The sequence below is a fragment of the Eptesicus fuscus genome, chromosome 8 (genome assembly GCF_027574615.1).
Source record: "Eptesicus fuscus isolate TK198812 chromosome 8, DD_ASM_mEF_20220401, whole genome shotgun sequence".
NCBI classification, from domain to species: domain Eukaryota; kingdom Metazoa; phylum Chordata; class Mammalia; order Chiroptera; family Vespertilionidae; genus Eptesicus; species Eptesicus fuscus.
In genome coordinates, this window is record NC_072480.1 from 77,900,576 (window position 1) to 77,919,376 (window position 18,801).

At 42.0% G+C, this 18,801-nt stretch overlaps 1 protein-coding gene across 6 annotated transcripts in view; it reads left to right on the forward strand.

The window, feature by feature from the left end:
* SLC20A2 (solute carrier family 20 member 2) overlaps positions 1 to 18,801 on the forward strand; it is a 111,714-nt gene that overhangs the window by 69,324 nt on the left and 23,589 nt on the right. For all 6 annotated transcript variants that reach the window (XM_054720011.1, XM_054720010.1, XM_054720012.1 and 3 more), the window contains 3 exons: positions 57 to 197; positions 1,521 to 1,606; positions 4,758 to 4,854. In XM_054720011.1, coding sequence (XP_054575986.1) covers positions 57 to 197; positions 1,521 to 1,606; positions 4,758 to 4,854 — 324 coding nt within the window. The remainder of the gene's footprint in view (positions 1 to 56; positions 198 to 1,520; positions 1,607 to 4,757; positions 4,855 to 18,801) is intronic.

Consider the following 18,801-nt stretch of genomic DNA (forward strand, 5'->3'; position numbering starts at 1 on the left):
CTTGCTGTACCGTATACCTGACTTTTTTCTTTTTTTTTTAATCTTCCCACTTCTAGGTTCAGCTGTTTGGCAACTGATTGCATCCTTCCTGAGACTTCCCATCTCAGGAACTCATTGCATTGTTGGTGCAACTATAGGATTCTCACTTGTTGCGATTGGCACCAAAGGTGTACAGTGGATGGAGCTGGTCAAGATTGGTAATGCCATTTTCTTTTCCCTATAAGAAGGAAAGTTTACATTCTCTAGAGTAAGTTTTATTAAAAGTTGCAATTATAATATATTTTTCCTTCAAATGTTAAGGTTTAGAAGATCTATGTGGGTAATATAGTTTTCCTTAAAATTTCTGTATTGTGAACTGTTATGTGTTAGAGAATTTTTTTTTTTTTGCCTCCAAACACTCCTTGAAATGTTACATTGTCATCCAGCTTTGAAAAATCAGTATTTATCTGCTGTTCCCAAGCAGAAAAGAAATTTATCTCATTGAAATCATTCTCTAGTCAGAGAAAAATTAGGTCCTAATGAGGAAAGTACCCTTAGTGTCTAGGAGTCAGAGTTCATGGTCATGGGGAAGCCTTGAAATGAGCCCCGTGTTATTGACCTCACTACAGTCAAGAAATCGCCCAGTCTGCCTGTACAGAGGAGGCGCTCGAGTGTTCCTTCCGGGCTGTAGGCTGCTCAGCAGGTCTGTTTTAAGAGGTCTGGCAGCTTGCTTCCTGGGCCTGGCTCTTTGTAAGAGGGAAATCCATTCAGCCCCATAAGCAACAACCCGCCTGTTGTAAGAAATGCTCTCTCCCCATCTCCATCCTCTGTGTTGCTGTCCTTTTAAGAATCACAGTGACTTCAGGAGCTCTAGATTGAGTCCCAAGCAGGGACTCAGATGGCCAGGAAAATCACTTTAGATCCCAGGCTTCTAGACCCATGGTTCTCAACTCTGTCTGCACATTAGAATTATCTTGGGGAGCAGATTTAAAATATCAGTGCCCAGGCCCCATTCCAAACGTTTTAAATCAGAATTCTGGGGGTGGAGCCAGAGTGTAACTAGTTTTGAAAACTCCCCAGATGTTGCTTATGTGCAGCCAGAGTTGGGAACTACTAGGCCAGAGGCCGTGTCAGGATGCCAGTCTCAGGCTGGAGGTGGAAAGTGAAATGGAAGGTGGCCCACCTTTCAAAGCACCTTTATGTTGGAACAAGGACCAGGTCTCCATGTGGATTGATGAGAACAGCAGGCAGAAGGGGCTCGTTAGGAATCAAGTTCATCTTCTGTACCCAGCACACAGGGTCGCCTGCTGGATTGTGTGCTGGGTTTTGTGGGACCGTTCCTGTGTCTGCACAGAGCTGTGCATGGGTGCATGTCAGCTCCGCCAGGGCAGGGCTTGTTAGGGTTGAATTAAGATGAGTGATTCCAGGAATATTTATGAATGTATGTACTGTGTATTTGTTATAACTGTATTATATAAATATGACTTGAATTACGTAGAATTTTAGCATTCATGATACTTTTTTTTTTTTCAATTATTCAGTTGCTTCTTGGTTTATATCTCCACTATTGTCTGGTTTCATGTCTGGCGTGCTGTTTGTACTGATCAGAATTTTCATCTTAAAAAAGGTAAGTGAGGTTGGTTTTTAAAAATTAAGTTTGAGAACTAATTTTGGCTCTACTCAATAGAAATTAATCGTGAGAGGGGGCAGAGGAATACTTGTATTTTAACATTCTTAAGGCACTGCACCCGGGAGTTAGAATCAGACTTTACTATAAAATAGGAGGAAAGATTCAAGGTAGAGTACCCGGGGGACCCCAGAACCCAGCATTGCAAATACTGTTTCTCGCCCTGTGATTGCGTTCATGAGTTGACAGTCCCAGGCATTGTGTTTGGACCTCAAAAAGGAAAGGTAATTATTTCCTGAATGTGAAGCAGAATAGAGTGGCATAGTGTTGGATTTTGAAATTGACTATTACTAAAAACAGCTGGAGAATTCCTTTTCCCAGTGTAAGGTGTTTTCTTTCTTTCTCTTTGTTTTAATGAAGAAAGCAAGCTTGAGACACTGACTTTTTCCTCTCCTCAAAAGGATAAAAAGAAGGAAATACACCTATTGGGAGGGTAGTTTATAAAAAATAAAATGAGATTAAAATTAAAACTTACTGAGATTAGCATTCTAGAAAAAAATGGATTGCATTTTTTATCTGACTGTCAAGAGGTTGGTGCGGTGTTTTATCAGCCATAAGGCAGGCCTGGATCATTGGGTCACGCAGGCTGGGCACATCGGGACATTCCTTCCTTCGGCTGTGCTCTTGCCTAAAGATGCACTGGGTTGCCTTGGCACTGTCTGGTAGTCTGCTGAAGTGCTCATTCTCTTGGATAAGTACAAACTTGCCATTCCTTCTCCTGGGTGCCCGCCACACTAATATTGGTTTACATCTTGGAAGGTGCCACCCCTCCTGCCTGCTAGCCTTCACCCTTTGTGTGTCCTTTGCCTGGAACCCATCCCTTCCTGGCAAACTCCTGCTCCTACTCAACCTCCAGGTGTCACTTCCCGGGAAGCCTTCCCTCTCCCACCCCGAGTCCCGCTTGGTTCCTCTCTTTTATGTCCACGGCACTGTGCACCTGCTATCATTGCACTCTCGTGGTGTACGGTGTTTTATTTCTTGCTTAGTGGTCTGTTTGCTGTTTTACTATAATTTCTGTGAGAGTAGAATCATAACTGTCTCGTTCACTTAGTTTGGGTGGGTGGCAGCAGATGGATGGATGAATGGATGGGAAGAAGGAAGGAAGAAAGGAGAGAGGGAGGGAGGAGGAAAGGAGACAGGTTGCAATGAGACAGTTGTCATTTGAGTTATAAGAATAGATTATTTGAGAAAACACAGCATGATTTAATTAAAAACATGAACTCAGGACTTACACACCTTCAGAAGTTATTGGTTGGGCATCTTTCTTTAGCATCCCTTGACCCCAGGAAAACAGCATTTTGGAAAACAGAGGCAGTAGGCATTTGAGCATCCCAATGTTTGTTTTCCGTTCAGCCAGGGTTCTTTAAGATGAGAAGACTGCTGTGCCTCTCGTCCCAGCTCCTGCCCATTGGTTCTTCATGTTTGCTGTTCTTTACCTGCTCTGCCTGATCTGCCCGTGACTCTCATGCAGTTGAATCACCTCCTACCCCTGCTCTTACTGTTCCTTACACCTCAGTACTATCAACTCATGCCTCTCGACAAATGCTGGTGGCTGCTTGGGATATTCCAGAATAGGTTCTTGACGAGGTGTACTGTTCCACAAACCTATCTGATTCCCATACGCGTTTGCATTTGACAGTGGAAATCTTAGAGATGGTCTCTACTTCTCATCCTGTAGCTCACATCAATGTTTAGATCTAATCTTCCTTTTATTGTGGGGAGGTAGCACATTCATATAAATGTACGAATATCTTACATGGTTATTAGAAATCAGTCATTTTTTAAATTATTCAGGCAACATCTATGTGCCAGTGCTGTGTTGAGGAGTTCTCAGTCCGCATTTTTGTTCCAAAATCCTCTGTAGATCTGCTTAAAACTCTATATTTCTAATATTCTCTGAGATGTTATTTAGCCTAAAACATGTGCTGTACCTTTCTTTTTTTTAAATATATTTTATTGATTTTTTACAGAGAGGAAGAGAGAGGGATAGAGAGTTAGAAACATCGATGAGAGAGAAACATCGATCAGCTGCCTCTTGCACACCTCCTACTGGGGATGTGCCCGCAACCAGGGTACATGCCCTTGACCGGAATCGATCCTGGGACCCTTGAGTCCGCAGGCCGACGCTCTATCCACTGAGCCAAACCGGTTTCGGCAGATTTCTTGTGAAGTAATAGATTTAGGGAGTGTTGTACCAGAACCCTAACATTGTAAATACATGTTTTATTAGATAAAGAACCCACAGTTTTTGGTGTACTGTTTGTTTGTTTTAATATATTATTGATTTCGGAGAGGAAGGGAGAGGGAGAGAGAGATGGAAACATCAATGATCAGAGAGAATCACTGATTGGCTACCTCTTGCACGCCTCCCACTGGAAATTGAGCCCATAACCCGGGCATGTGCCCTTGACCAGAATCGAACCCGGGACCTTTTAGTCTGCAGGCCAACGGTCTATCCACTGAGCCAAACCGGCGAGGGCCAGTTTTTTAACTTTTAATAATTGAAGCATAAATACTGTACCTTATAAGAAGTTTTAAAAAATCACAGCACATGGCAATGTGTTTGCTTTCCACATTTTGATAGAGCTGAAACGCATTGTGTAATAGAGTGACATAAAATCTATAGCAATGCCTTGGCATTCAAGTCACTTGGCTCTTATCAGACATCCTCAAGGAGCCGAGCCTCAGAGTATTTGTCGAAAGTAGGTTTTTTTAGACCAAACCTGAACTTAGAGTGTTGAGTGTCACAGGTTTTGAAGTAGATGCCAATCTCTGCGCTTCGGTCCCCAGGAACGGACCTAACCTGACAGTGTTTCTCTGTTTCTAAATCTGACATCAGCTTATGTGATCCTAGTGCTCTGAAGTGTCTGCTGGACACAGTTGTGGGCGCTTTGAGACAGCATTTGTGTGGGAGAGAGGCCAAAGCCACTGCTGTCCTGTGAAGCAGGTCACCCGGCAGTGCCATGCCAGCAGTTTGGCCATGCAGAGTTTGGGAAGATTTTCGCGTAGCAGTGTGTTAGAGCCTGTTGCCTGTGTTGGCTCCAGATGCTTCTTGAGTCCTGACCTTTCACTTTGTCTCATTATCACGCAGGAGGACCCTGTTCCCAATGGCCTCCGGGCCCTACCGGTGTTCTATGCTGCTACGATAGCAATAAATGTGTTTTCCATCATGTACACGGGAGCACCAGGTAAGAATTCCTTGGGCTTACATCCAGCAGGCAGGACGTTACCATCTGATGGTTGGTGTGCTGGGTGCTGGCACGATTGTGGGTGACAGTGGAAAGCAGCACTCGTGGTCATTATGGAACCGTAAAAAGAGCAGCAAATGCATTTGCTAGTCTTAAATACTCAGATAAGTGAAATGCAAAGGCAACAGACTTTCAGGTTTAAAAAAAGAAAATTGCAATTCCCATTCTGCCGTTTACCCAGCTCTGTTGCCTTGGTGGCTTCTTGCACCTTCTGAGTCTCAGAACGGGATCTAACTCCTCACGCCTCCCTGAGCTGGGGAGGGGTGGGGAGCACATGTGAGCGTGTCCACACATTGGTGACACGCCAGGGGACGCGCTAGTGTGGTCGAGAGCACAAATATCAAACTTGCTGGAAACTGTCAGACCAATGAGTCCAGCAACTAGGGGCTACACTGTTGTTTCTTAGATACTAGAACCAATGGTGATCTTCTTTTCAAAATTACTCCTTTTCTTCTGATTCTGACGGCTTTTGTTCTTCTTTACAAGGGTTTGGAGTTCGGGAGAGCAGGGTTAAAAGTCCTGTTCTTTTCCATTTTCAAGGGGTAAAAAAAAAAAAGTTATGTACATTATTCTCGTTTGCCCACATTTCAATGTGGGTGGACTGGTAACATTCTAAGTCAGTATTTCCGTACATGTTCTGGTAGAGAGGATGCCTCCTGTTTTCTGGGAGATGCCCTCCTGCAGCCAGATCCTGAATACGCCCCTTGTGTGGGGAGATCGGGAGTCAGTAGATATGTTCGTTTGTGTTGTTGTTCTTGTTAATGCCCTTGATGGAGTAAGATTCAGTTATGGGCCATGTCTGACAAAAGTCTTCCTCTCTGATCAAAAGACACAGTTTCTCGAAACAGCACGTCAGATTACAGTAGAAAAATACCCTCTTCCAAAATGGGGGGAAACCCTTATGAATTTCTCAACTTGGGCTTTCTTACAGTAGTTTTACTCAGATTTAGATAGCCATCTGTAATTATATGCTGTGCACGTCAGTGCCAGTAATGAAACACTCTCTGAATGATCCCTTAGCATTAGATGGCTGCTTTGGCATCTCCGCAGCATTGGGAACGTGGATCATTACGGTCTGAACACTTGTGATCAGGACTTCAGGCTCTGGGTGGCAGCCTGGCCGGAGGCCCCGCAGCTGCTTTAAGTTACCGAGAAGCCCAAAGCTGAAGGTCATGGCGGTTGGAGAGATGAAACCCTAGCCTCAGATAACAGCGGCCTGATGGCCCTTCGGGTTTTGTAACTCATGGACTATGGAGTGTGTTTGGCAGGCAGTTTTCCTGATCTATAAAAGGGAATCCAAGGCAGAGAAAAAACAGTGCCGGGCAGGCCTGGAGCCCGGGTTGGGAGTGAAGCGTGGCAGAGGGATGCTTTGTCCATCTTCTTGCTCCTGAGTCCTCGTTCTTAACTTTGTTTAGGCTCTTAGAGCTCAAGTAGCTGAACCAAAAGCTAGGCAACTGTCAACAGCCAGACACCTGTGGCCTAGTGACTGAAGACTGAGTCACGTGAAGGCTGGGATGCCTTTGTAGTGCCCAGTCCTGGAAATGGGAATAGGTTCAAATAAGGACAATTTTTTTTCCTGTTTTACTTTCCCACCCTCTCTTCTTCTTGCTCCCCAGTTCTTCCAAATGTCAGAAGAAGTCAACTCTATGATATTTTTTAAATTAAAATTTGACTTTTTTTATACTTTGTATATTTTTCCCATCTCTTCTTTTTCTTTTCCTCATCTTCTGCTACACCTTTACTGCAACTTTGCTAAAAGAACCATCTTACTGGGAGACTAAGTTATTCTAGAGAAAATTAAACTACATAATGGATAAGACACTAAGGATTATATAAATACTTCAAAGAGAGGTTGTGAGAAATAAATACTATAAATGCTAACTTATATTGAGCTTACTTTTACATGAATTCATCTTTTTAGTCGTCCAAACTCCTTTAGAAAATTGGTAATATTGCTTTGCTGGCTTCACTTTACAGATGGGAAACTGAGGCACAGCAATACTGGGTACTCAAGGTCATGTAACTAGTGAGGTGCAGAACCAAAATCTGAAGCAGACAGTCTGGTCCCGAGCCATGGGCTCTTGATTATGACATTCCTAGACTAAGTATAGAAAAGTCAAATTTAAATTTAAGAAATCAAACACTCGACTTCTGACATTGGTAACTGGCCTGGGGAAGATACCTAGTGCATAGTACCTGGTACCTACTGTCACCATGAAGGACGGTCAAAATACATCAGCCTTAATACATTCTTTTCCTTCCCATCACTCTCTTTAAAAGTAGCTGCCGGCCCTGGCTGGTTTGGCTTAGTGGATAGAGCATCGGCCTGCAGACTGAAGAGTCCCGGGTTCAATTCTAGTCAAGGAAATTACAGGCTTGATCCCCAGCTGGGGTGTATGCAAGAGGCAGCTGATCAATGATTCTCTCTCATCACTGATGTTTCTCTCTCTCCCTTCCTCTCTGAAGAAAAAAAAAAATGGCTTCCAGTATATTTTGAAACTTGTATATTTAATAAAGAGGAGATATGAAGAAGGTGGTTTCCTCTTTAATTAAGAATATTTAAAAAATATGTACAAGTATCTTGAAGATCATTATCCAGTTGAAAGCACAAACAATATTCTGAGTGGGAGAGTTAATGTTAAGTTCTCTGGTTAGATGCTGTTAAGAACATATTTCCGCCCTGGCCAGTATGGGGCAGTGATTAGAGCGTTGGCCTGTGCACCGAAGGGTCATGGGGTCAATTCCCAGTCAAGGGCACATACCTGCGGGTTCTCTCCCCGGTCGGGACAAGTGCGGGAGGCAACCAGTCAATTGATGTGTCTCTCTCACATCAATCTCTCTTCTCTCTTACCTTCTCTCTCTCTCCCTTCTTCTCTCCCTCCCTTCCATTCTCTCTGAAATGCAATGGAAAAAATATCCTTAGGTGAGGATTAACAACAACAAAAAAAGAACATCCTATTTCATCCCCTCCCTGACCCATCCCCTCCCTGACCGTCATCATAAAGTAAGGACATTTGTAGGACTCTATGAAAGGGACGCTGTGTTTCATGAGATAATGCGAACAGGACACTTAGTGCAGTGCCTGGCACATAATAACTCTTAATACGTGTTAGGGCTTAGTTTATTACATCAATCTTAAGTAGCCTTATCTTTTCAGCCTTAAGTTACCAACATATCCTGAGTCATCCTGTCTTTCTATTTTTCCCACACTTATTGGTGTAACATACTTCTTTTTTTTTTTTTTTTTTTTCTTTTTTTTTTTTTTTTAAATATTTTTATTGAGGTATTATATGTGTACATATCTTACTATTACCCCCCCCCACCCCACACCCACACATGCCCTCCCCCCCCAGAGTTTTGCGTCCATTGTTTATGCTTATATGCATGCATACAAGTCCTTCGTTTGATTTCATAACTCCCCCACCTTTCCCAAACTTTCCCCCTGTACTTTGAAAGTCTGTTTGGTGCTTTACTGTCTCTGTATCTATCTTTTTGTTCACCACTTTATAATGTTCTTTACTATCCCTAAATGAGTGAGATCATGTGGTATTTTTCTTTCATTGACTGGCTTATTTCACTTAGCATAATGTTCTCCAATTCCATCCAGGTTGCTGCAAATGATGAGAATTCCTTCTTTTTTATGGCAGCATAGTATTCCATTGTGTAGATGTACCACAGTTTTCCGATCCACTCATCTGCTGACGGGCACCTAGGCTGTTTCCAAATCTTAGCTATTGTAAATTGTGCTGCTATGAACATAGGGGTGCATATATCCTTTCTGATTGGTTTTTCTAGTTTCTTCGGATATATTCCCAGGAGTGGGATTACTGGGTCAAATGGGAGTTCCATTTTCAGTTTTTTGAGGAAACTCCATACTGTTCTCCACAGTGGCTGCACCAGTCTGCATTCCCACCAGCAGTGCACGAGGGTTCCTTTTTCTCCGCATCCTCGCCAACACTTGTTGTTTGTTGATTTGTTGATGATAGCCATTCTGACAGGTGTGAGATGGTACCTCATTGTTGTTTTGATTTGCATCTCTCGGATAATAAGTGACTTTGAACATGTTTTCATGTGTCTCTTGGCCTTCCTTCTGTCTTCTTTTGAAAATATTCTGTTTAGGTCTGTTGCCCATTTTTTTATTGGATCATTTATCTTCCTCTTATTGAGTTGCATAAGCTGCCTGTAGATGTTGGAGATTAAACCTTTATCAGTGATAGCATTTGCAAATATGTTTTCCCATGCAGTGGGCTTTCTTGTTGTTTTGTTGATGGTTTCTTTTGCTGTAAAAAAGCTTTTTATTTTGATGTAGTCCCATTTGTTAATTTTCTCTTTAGCTTCCATTGCCCTAGGGGCAGTGTCAGTGAAGAAGTTCTTGTGGCATATGTCTGAGATTTTGTTGCCTGTGGATTCCTCTAGTATTTTTATGGTTTCCCGTCTTATGTTTAAGTCCTGTATCCATTTTGAGTTTATTTTTGTGTATGGTGTAAGTTGGTGATCTAGTTTCATTTTTTTGCATGTATCTGTCCAGTTTTCCCAACACCATTTATTGAAGAGACTGTCTTGACTCCATTGTATGTTCATGCCTCCTTTGTCAAATATTAATTGAGCATAGTGGTTTGGGTCGATATCTGGGTTCTCTATTCTGTTCCATTGATCAATATGTCTGTTCTTGTGCCAGTACCAGGCTGTTTTGAGAACAGTGGCTTTGTAATACAGCTTGAAATCTGGTATTGAGATCCCACCTACTTTATTCTTCTTTCTGAGGATTGCTGAGGCTAGTCGGGGTCTTTTTTTATTCCAGATGAATTTTTGGAGAGTTCTTTCTAGGTCTGTGAAATATGCTGTTGGTATTTTGATGGGGAGTGCATTGAATCTGTAGATTGCTTTGGGTAGTATGGACATTTTAATGATGTTGATTCTACCAATCCAGGAACATGGTATGTTCTTCCATCTGTTTACGTCTTCCTCTATCTCTTTTTTCAGTGTCCTGTAGTTTTCTGCGTATAGGTCTTTTACCTCCTTAGTTAAGTTTATTCCTAGGTATCTTAATTTTTTTGGTGCGATGGTAAATGGGATTGCTTTTTTAGTCTCTCTTTCTGTAAGTTCATTATTGGTGTATAGAAAAGCCATAGATTTCTTGGCGTTAATTTTGTATCCCGCTACATTGCCGAATTCATTTATTAAGTCTATTAGTTTTTTGATGGAATCTTTTGGGTTTTTTATGTACAATATCATGTCATCTGCAAATAAGGACAGCTTCACTTCTTCTTTTCCAATTTGGATGCCTCTTATTTCTTCTTCTTGCCTAATTGCGATAGCTAATACTTCCAGTACTATGTCAAATAGAAGTGGTGAGAGTGGGCATCCCTGTCTTGTTCCTGTTCTTAGGGGAAATGGTTTTAGTTTTTGCCCATTGAGTATGATGTTTGCTGTGGGTTTATCATAAATAGCTTTTATTATGTTGAGGTATGAGCCTTCTATTCCCACCTTGTTGAGAGTTTTTATCAAGAAAGGGTGTTGGATTTTGTCAAATGCTTTTTCTGCATCTATTGATATGACTATGTGATTTTTATCTCTCAATTTGTTTATGTGATGTATCACGTTTATTGATTTGCGGATATTGTACCATCCTTGCATTCCTGGAATAAATCCTACTTGGTCATGGTGTATGATCTTTCTGATGTACTGCTGGAGCCGATTTGCTAGAATTTTGTTGAGGATTTTGGCATCAATGTTCATGAGGGATATTGGCCTGTAATTCTCTTTCATTGAGTTGTCTTTATCTGGTTTTGGTATTAGGGTGATGCTGGCTTCATAGAAGGAGCTTGGAAGTGTTCCTTCCTCTTGAATTTTTTGGAATAGTCTGAGGAGGATAGGTTTTAGTTCTTCCTTGAAAGTTTGATAAAACTCTCCTGTGAAGCCATCTGGCCCCGGGCTTTTGTTTGCCGGAAGCTTTTTGATGACTGCTTCAATTTCTTCCATAGTTACTGGCATGTTGAGCTGTTTAGAATCTTCCTGATTGAGTTTTGGAAGGTTGTATTTTTCTAGGAATATGTCGATTTCCTCTAGGTTGTCCAGTTTGTTGGAATAGAGTTGTTCGTAGTATTTTGTAACAATCCTTTGTATTTCGTCGGGGTCTGTTGTTATTTCACCTCTTTCATTTCTGATTTTGTTTATTTGGGTCCTCTCTCTTTGCTTCTTGGTGAGCCTGGCTAGAGGTCCATCAATCTTGTTTATCCTTTCAAAGAACCAGCTCTTGGTTTTGTTGATCTTTTGTATTGTTTCTTTGGTCTCTATGTCGTTTATCTCCGCTCTGATCTTTATTATTTCTTTCCTTCTGCTTACACTGGGCTTATCTTGTTGTTCTCTCTCTAACTCTTTGAGTTGTTGGGTTAGGTAATTTATTACCATTGTTTCTTGTTTTTTGAAGTAGGCTTGTAGAGCTATGAACTTCCCTCTCAGGACTGCTTTCATTGTGTCCCATAGATTTTGGATTGTTGTGTTTTCATTGTCGTTTGTTGCCATGATGTTTTTTATTTCTTCCTTGATGTCTTTGGTAACCCAGTCATGGTTTAATAACATGCTGTTTAGTCTCCAAGTGTTTGATTTCTTTGGGTTGTTTTTATTGTAGTTGATTTCCAGTTTTATGCCACTGTGATCTGAGAAGATACTTGATATGATTTCTATCTTCTTGAATTTGGAGAGACTTTGCCTATGTCCTAACATATGGTCTATCTTTGAAAATGACCCATGTGCACTTGAGAAGAATGTATATTCTGTGGCTTTGGGGTGAAATGTTCTGAAGATGTCGATTAATTCCATCTGTTCTAGTGAGTCATTTAGGATTGATGTTTCTTTGCTGATTTTTTGTTTAGAGGATTTGTCCAATGGTGATAGTGGGGTATTGAAGTCTCCTACTATGATTGTATTACTGTCAATCTCTCCTTTGATATCTTCCAGGAGTTTTTTAATGTATCTTGGTGCTCCTGTATTGGGTGCATATATGTTTACCAGAGTTATTTCTTCTTGTTGGATTTCTCCCTTTAGTATTATGAAGTGGCCTTCATTATCTCTTGTTATGTCCTTCGCTTTGAGATCTAATTTGTCAGATATAAGTATTGCAACCCCAGCTTTTTTTTCATTTCCATTTGCCTGGAAAACATTTTTCCATCCCTTTACTCTCAGTCTGTATGCATCCTTTTTTTTGAGGTGGGTTTCCTGTAGACAGCAGATATCTGGGTTTTGTTTTCTTATCCAGTCTGTTACCCTGTGTCTTTTGATTGGGGCATTCAATCCATTTACATTTAAAGTTATTATTGATAGGTACTTATTTGACGCCATTTTTATTCTATACCCCTGTGTACCTTCTTTGCTTCCTATTTCTATCTTTTTTTTACAGCAGACCCTTTAGCATTTCTTTCAGTGCTGGTTTGGTGGTGATAAACTCCCTTAGTCCTTTTTTGTCTCTGAAGCTCCTGATTTCACCTTCAATTTTGATTGATAGCCTTGCTGGGTACAGTATTCTTGGATTTAGACCCTTCCTTTGCATGACTTGGTATATTTCATTCCATTCCCTTCTGGCCTGATGAGTTTCTGTTGAGAAATCAGTTGCTAGTCTGATGGGGGTTCCTTTGTATGTAACTGTCTGTCTCTCTCTGGCCGCTTGTAAGATTCTTACTTTGTCGTTGGTGTTTGCCAACTTAACTATAATGTGCCTTGGCGTCGGTCTTTTGGGATTCATTTTGCTTGGAACTCTGTGAGCTTCTTGGATTTGTGTGGGTTTTTTCTTCCCTATATCAGGGAAGTTTTCTGTTATTATTTCTTCAAACAGGTTTTCTATTCCTTGCTCAGTTTCCTTTCCTTCTGGCACCCCTATTATCCTGATGTTGTTTTGTTTTGTATTGTCCCGAAGTTCCCTTACGCTCTCCTCAATCTTTCTAATTTTTGTTTCTAGAAGCTGTTGTAATTGGGTATTTTTTTCCATCTTGTCTTCTAGCTCACTTATGCGGTCCTCTGCTTCATCTAGTCTACTCTTGATGCTTTCTATTGAGTTCTTTACAGCAGCGATGTCACTTTTCATTTCTTCTTGGTTCTTCTTCATTTCTTCTTGGTTCTTACTCATATTGTCGAATTTGTCTTCCATCCTTTTCAGCCACTTTATGACCATTTCTCTGAATTCTTTCTCTGATAGGTTGTTTGCCTCTAAATCGTTTACTTCCTTTTCTGGTGATGCCTGCTTCTCTTTCCTGTGGGGGCTGTTTCTTTGTCTCCCCATGGTCTCTCTTCTCCGGATGTCTGGTTATATAGATTTCTCTCTCTGGCGTTGATTTAAAGGTATAAAATACAACACAACCAGGCACAACAGACAAGGCACTGAACAGAATTGTATTCACGATATTAATAACCTCCAATAAAGGTAACCACCAGAGAAAGACAAATTAGGGAATAGGAGTGGAAGAGGGAGAGTAAAAAGAAAGAACAACAACGAAGAAAAAAACAACAACAAAGAGTGTGAATCTGAACTTGGGAAAAGAGCAGAAAGAAAGAAAAGAAATAACAGAAAAGAAAAAGAAAAGAAAAAAAAAGTAAGAGAGACAAGAATGATACTAAGAGAGAAAAGGGGAACAAACTATATATATGAGGAGTAAACTCCACTAGAACAACCACTATTCCCAGCAAATTCCAGCAACACGAGCCTGGAGATTAATACAAACTGCAACAGCAGCTAATATCAAGTGAGGCAAGGGAAAACAAAAGTAAAAAACAAACAAAAACAAAGCAAACAAAAGAACCAACCAAACCAACAAAAAGAATAATCTAAACAATCTCATAAAAAAGCATAAAAATTCAATCTAATCAACATTCAAGCAAACAACAACAAAAGGCCCGAGAGAAAAATAATTTTTAAAGGTAGCGTAGAGAGAGGTTTGTATGGATTTGGAGCAGGGGGTTGGGAATTAGATATATAAGTAGGGTGAAGTTTTAGCAGGGAGTAAACTGGAAAAGTAGGGAAAATCTAAAGCCAGAAAGGGTTAAGATAAACTGGGACCAAAAGGGGAAAGGTTAGGAGAGTGATGGCATAATGTTAGCTTTGAGATAGGGTAAAGCGATTGTAAGGGAAAGATGCAAATCGAATGTAGGACACTAATCCAAAAATAAAAGAAAGAGAAAATCAAATGACATTAAAAAAAAAAAAAAAAAAAAAAAAAAGGTAAAATAATAGTAATAATAGTGCTGATTGAAAATAAAAATGTAATAATTAAAAAGGTGAAAATCAAGTGAGGAAAAAGGAAAAAATATTAGTTTCTTAAGTAAAAGATGCAAAAAATGAAAATAAAAAAATATGAGAATAAAAAATTTAAAAAATTGAAAAAAGAATTGAAAATTAAAAAATAGGAAGACTAAAATGTGCAGTAGCGGCTGTCATTCACTTCCTCTATTATTCTGTTTGTTACGCCTTTTTCCCAGTCTGGGCGGTATTTCAGTTCAGCTTCATTCCAGGGCTCCTCAGTGTTGGAAGCCAGTCCTGCTTTTTAAGCCAGCCCTATCTTAATTTCTCGTATTTATTTTTGATTACACCAGAGACAATTAGCGTTTCAGCCCCTGGGTGGCAGTGTTTCTGAATTGACTTCCGGGCCTCTCTAGCTCTTTTTTCTTTTTTTTTTTTTCCCCTTCTATGGCACTCACTACCGGTTTGTGGAGATGTGCGCCTCAGAGCTGCCTCTCTGATGGTCACACGCAGTTCTGGCCCCAGGTTCCGAAAAAACACCTTCCCCCTGCAGTCTTTCAGGGTTTCCACCTGGGTTTACCTCTGTATTGGGCTTAGCAATCAGAGTCGGAAAGAGCCCAGGTGTGCGGACCGTGGGTCTGTGCCCCAGACTAAGGAGCCTGCACTCCTTTGAAAATTCTTAGTCTGACCCTCCTCGTCAGATTAAAATGAGTTGCTTTCAAGAGGTCACTTCTGTTAGCAGCTCAGAAGACCCCCCTCCTCATTCACGGATCACGGCAGTTCCAACTGCCGCCGATTTTTCTAGGCACAGACCTCCCGGCTCCTGCCGGTCCTGCGGCTGCCGCGCTTCCCTCACCCAGCGCCTCCCTCACCCACCACGGGGATCAGAAACCGCAGCTTATTTCAGACAAAATCTGACCTTTCCGTGGTGCAGTGAAGAGTTTCTTTGAATCCAAATGTTTGCGCTGATAGGGGACCGGTGGTCTGGTGCTCCCAGCAGCTCAGTGTTTGCAGTTGTCGCAGAAAGTCAGGTTTCCACTAAAATCCTCCTTTCCTTGCAAGATGGCGAGGCGCCGGCGAGCCCGCAGCTCCAGGAGGGGACCCAGCCCCTGTGGGTGCTGCGCGGTCAGAGGAACACTGCCCAGCACTCCCCCGCCTTCTCCTGGAGTTTAGCTGTCCCTTGGCTTGCCCACATACACTCCCTCTGCGAGCCTCTGCTGCTCCAACTCTCCGCCCCAGGAACAGACTCCAAACCCGACTCTATTCCGTCGCCATTTTCTCCCTCTCCGTAACATACTTCTTTCTTAACTAACGCTTGGGGGGCTCGCCTAGAGGAGGAGGAAGAAGGGGGTCACGACTGAAGGACCCACCATTTTGTTCCTCCACTAAAGTCAGAAAAGGACTTTACAAATATTTTGGTTTGTGGGGAGTGTTTCTAAAATCTCCTGTAGGTGAGTTTAAATCTTATTTTTATTTAAACATTGAAAGTTGACTTTTGCCCTTCAGACTAGACTTGAATTACGTACTATTTCTGCACGTGGGGCCTCTCTGCCTGGCCAGCTGTGTCATAAATAGCCAGGGTGTGATGTGTGGTGACGAGGCTGAGCTGAGAGTCACTTCAGCACTGACTCGGTCGGTCTGCTCCTTGCAGAGTAATGTCTGCCTTTCTGCCACGCTGGGGGTTATTCCTCGGGGGCCCCTTTCTTCCCTAGAGAGCTTCAGTGGGGCCTCAGAGATGAGAGGAAAGAACGAAGCTCTCCAACAAAAGCGAGTGACGGCATTAATCCTACCCAGTGTCAGCTGGAAGGGGTTTTGATGAATAGCATTTTTGTGCATGGAGATGGATTCCGTGGGACCGGCTGGATGTTGGGTTACCGTGTTTTATTTTGATATCCTCTGTTCCTCCATTCGTAAGTTATGTTGAAGTTGTTTATGTCTTTGACTTAGTTTGATTTGTTTTACTTTGCATTTGACATGACTTTTCTCAAATAAACGTCAGTCTTACACTTCAAAGACCAAGGGAGCACTTTAAAAAATTGCCTTTGCATTTTTCTGTCCTTTAAAAAATAATTTGCAAGAAGCAAAAATAACTTTAGGAAACAAAGTGCTCACTTGGGTTGGATACAAGCCTGAAGTCTATTTTTAATGAGAAAGTCTTCAGTTGTATGGGGCCTGGTTTTTGTTCGGTGTCCAAAGAATGAATGGTGAAATTCATTGCATGCCTCTCTGAGTAGTGCAGGCAGCTCTCCTAACTAAGCCTCCAGCAGTTATACGGTATGCAAAACTTCTAAGTCAGACCAACAGCACCAGCTTCTCACGGTAACCTGTCAGCATGCAGGTTCTCAGGCCCTGCCCCAGACCCACTACAGCCTGACAGTCTGTGTTGTCCCAGAATCCGGGTGATCCCTACATGAGATACATAGAGAACCACTGCTAGTCATTCTTCACCAAAATCTACCACAAACACTGCTCCCTTATCACGGTTCTGATGTAAGAGATACTACTCAAAAGTTCTCACTAGCAAGGTTTGCTCACTCTGTTTGCCAGCAAATGAGTTCTCAAACTTATCCAGGCTTGGTTTCTGGCTTCTTGAGAGCAGACTGTACCTAAAACAGAGCTGACACTCTCCCTCCTCTCTGCTTCCTCCTCTTCCTCTTCCTCTTTCTCTTCCTCCTCCTCTTCCTCTAACACCTCCAGCTTCTCCTCCCCTCCATCCTTCTCCTCCTCCCTCTCTTTCTCCTTCTCCTCTTCTTTGTTTCCTCCTTCTTCCCTTCCTCTCAACACCTCCAACTTCTCCTCCCCTCCATCTTCCTCCTCTCTCCTTCCTCTTCTTATTCCTCCTCCCCCTCCTCCTTCATCTCGTCCAGTTGTAGCTCTTCTGATCCCGTCCTGGGAAATGAGAGCATCAGTACCCCTGCAGGCCCCTGTTGGCTTTGTAAGAAGGAGCTTGTTCCCAGAGGGTCTCCATAGTCCGTGCTACCATTGCAACGTTTTGAGCTGTAGACAAACCAGATGTTTCCACGACAGTGACTCTTGACCCCGGGTCAGGAAGCCCTGGGTGAGAAGGGCCTCCAGTTTTCACCAAAGGCTGGATTCAAAGCAGAGTGATTTGAATTCACTTCCTTTTCAGAATTATCTTAAATGAATCCTGGTTTGTAAAAGGGGGGAAATCCCAATTATAAGAGGAAATAGCATTTTTAATTTCAAAAGAATGCTTCATTTTATTAAAGAAAGTTGCTCCAGGATCTTTTATGCCTTTTATTCTCTCCAATGCTTTGAACAAGTTGATGTAAAACAAACTAAACAAAAACCATTAACTTAGTTTATCCGATAAGAGAGGACTGATAAAATGTGATTCTGCAAGTGAGGTAAATGTGTGTATGTGTGTTACTGTGGAAGGATGTCCACAGTGTGTTGTTATGTGAGAAACGAAAGTACAGAACAGTATATACAGTAAGATTCTACATCTATTAAGTTAAAGAAAAGGGGGGACAGACTTCTGGCCAACACTCCACACTGTGTGGTTTGTATCTAGATGATGCTTGGAAAACTACACACCAGGTAGTTAACAGTGTTTCTCTGGGGAGTGGGTTCAAGGGGGGAGTGTGGTGAGGAATTTTATATTTGTACGTCGTACAATTTCTTACTGCTGACATTTTTATAGTAAGCATATATTATAAAATTATACTAAAAGGAGGGAGAGAAAAGAAGGAAAGTTGTAGGGAGAGGCTGATGCATAGGGCTGTAAGGGAGTTAATATGGACTGAAGCCTTATTGGTTGTATAGCAGTTTTAGTTATTTTGTAGTTTCTAATAATGACTGTCAAAGATGAAAAGCAAGAGGTGTAACAAAGCAATGACTCTGGAAGACTGTGCTCGTTTCTGAAACGCTCTCTTTACTGCTTGAGTCACTTGAATCTTCTGATCTTTGGGGCATTTGGAACAGGATTGTAATGATGCTTGAGGTTGGAGCTAAATCACTATTCATCATAGCTTTGCTGTTCAGAGGAGGGAAAGGGCTGGAGATGAAAGGCCCCTGAATGGCTGGAGCGGAGGACGGGCTCAGAGCTCCCGGCCTTGGTTCCTGGCAGCGCTTTGGGCTGCGGCAGCTGGAGCAATTCAAGCCGTGTCCTACTTTGCCTGTCCACAGAGTGAAGGGCAGGCCGTGCTTTATTGCCCTCCTAAGGTGTAATTATTGCAAAACATTTTGAGATCCTCAGGGGAAGACAATTCAATACCAAGTATTCCTGTCAAAAATCTTGTTATGTATAACTCAGCCTTAACTTTTTCAGGAGAAAAAGTTTTCCCTCGGATGCACATCGATTCCAGTGCTTTTCTCTGCCGACGTTTTGTATTTAGTTATGTTTTACCCATGAAATTGGATTTGATAATATTTAGTACAATTTAGAGTTATTTACAAACTAGAGGCCCTGTGCACGAAATTTGTGCATGGGTAGGGTCCCTAGACCTGGCCGGTGATCAGGGCTGATTGGGGCCTCCCGGCTACTGGCCCAGGCCTTCCTTCCGCTGCTGGCTGGGGCCTTCCTTCATTCCGCACCACCCCCTGGTGGTCAGTGCACATCATAGTGAGCGGTCAAACTCCCAAGGGGACAATTTGCATATTAGGCTTTTATATGTATAGATAACTGTCAGTTTGCA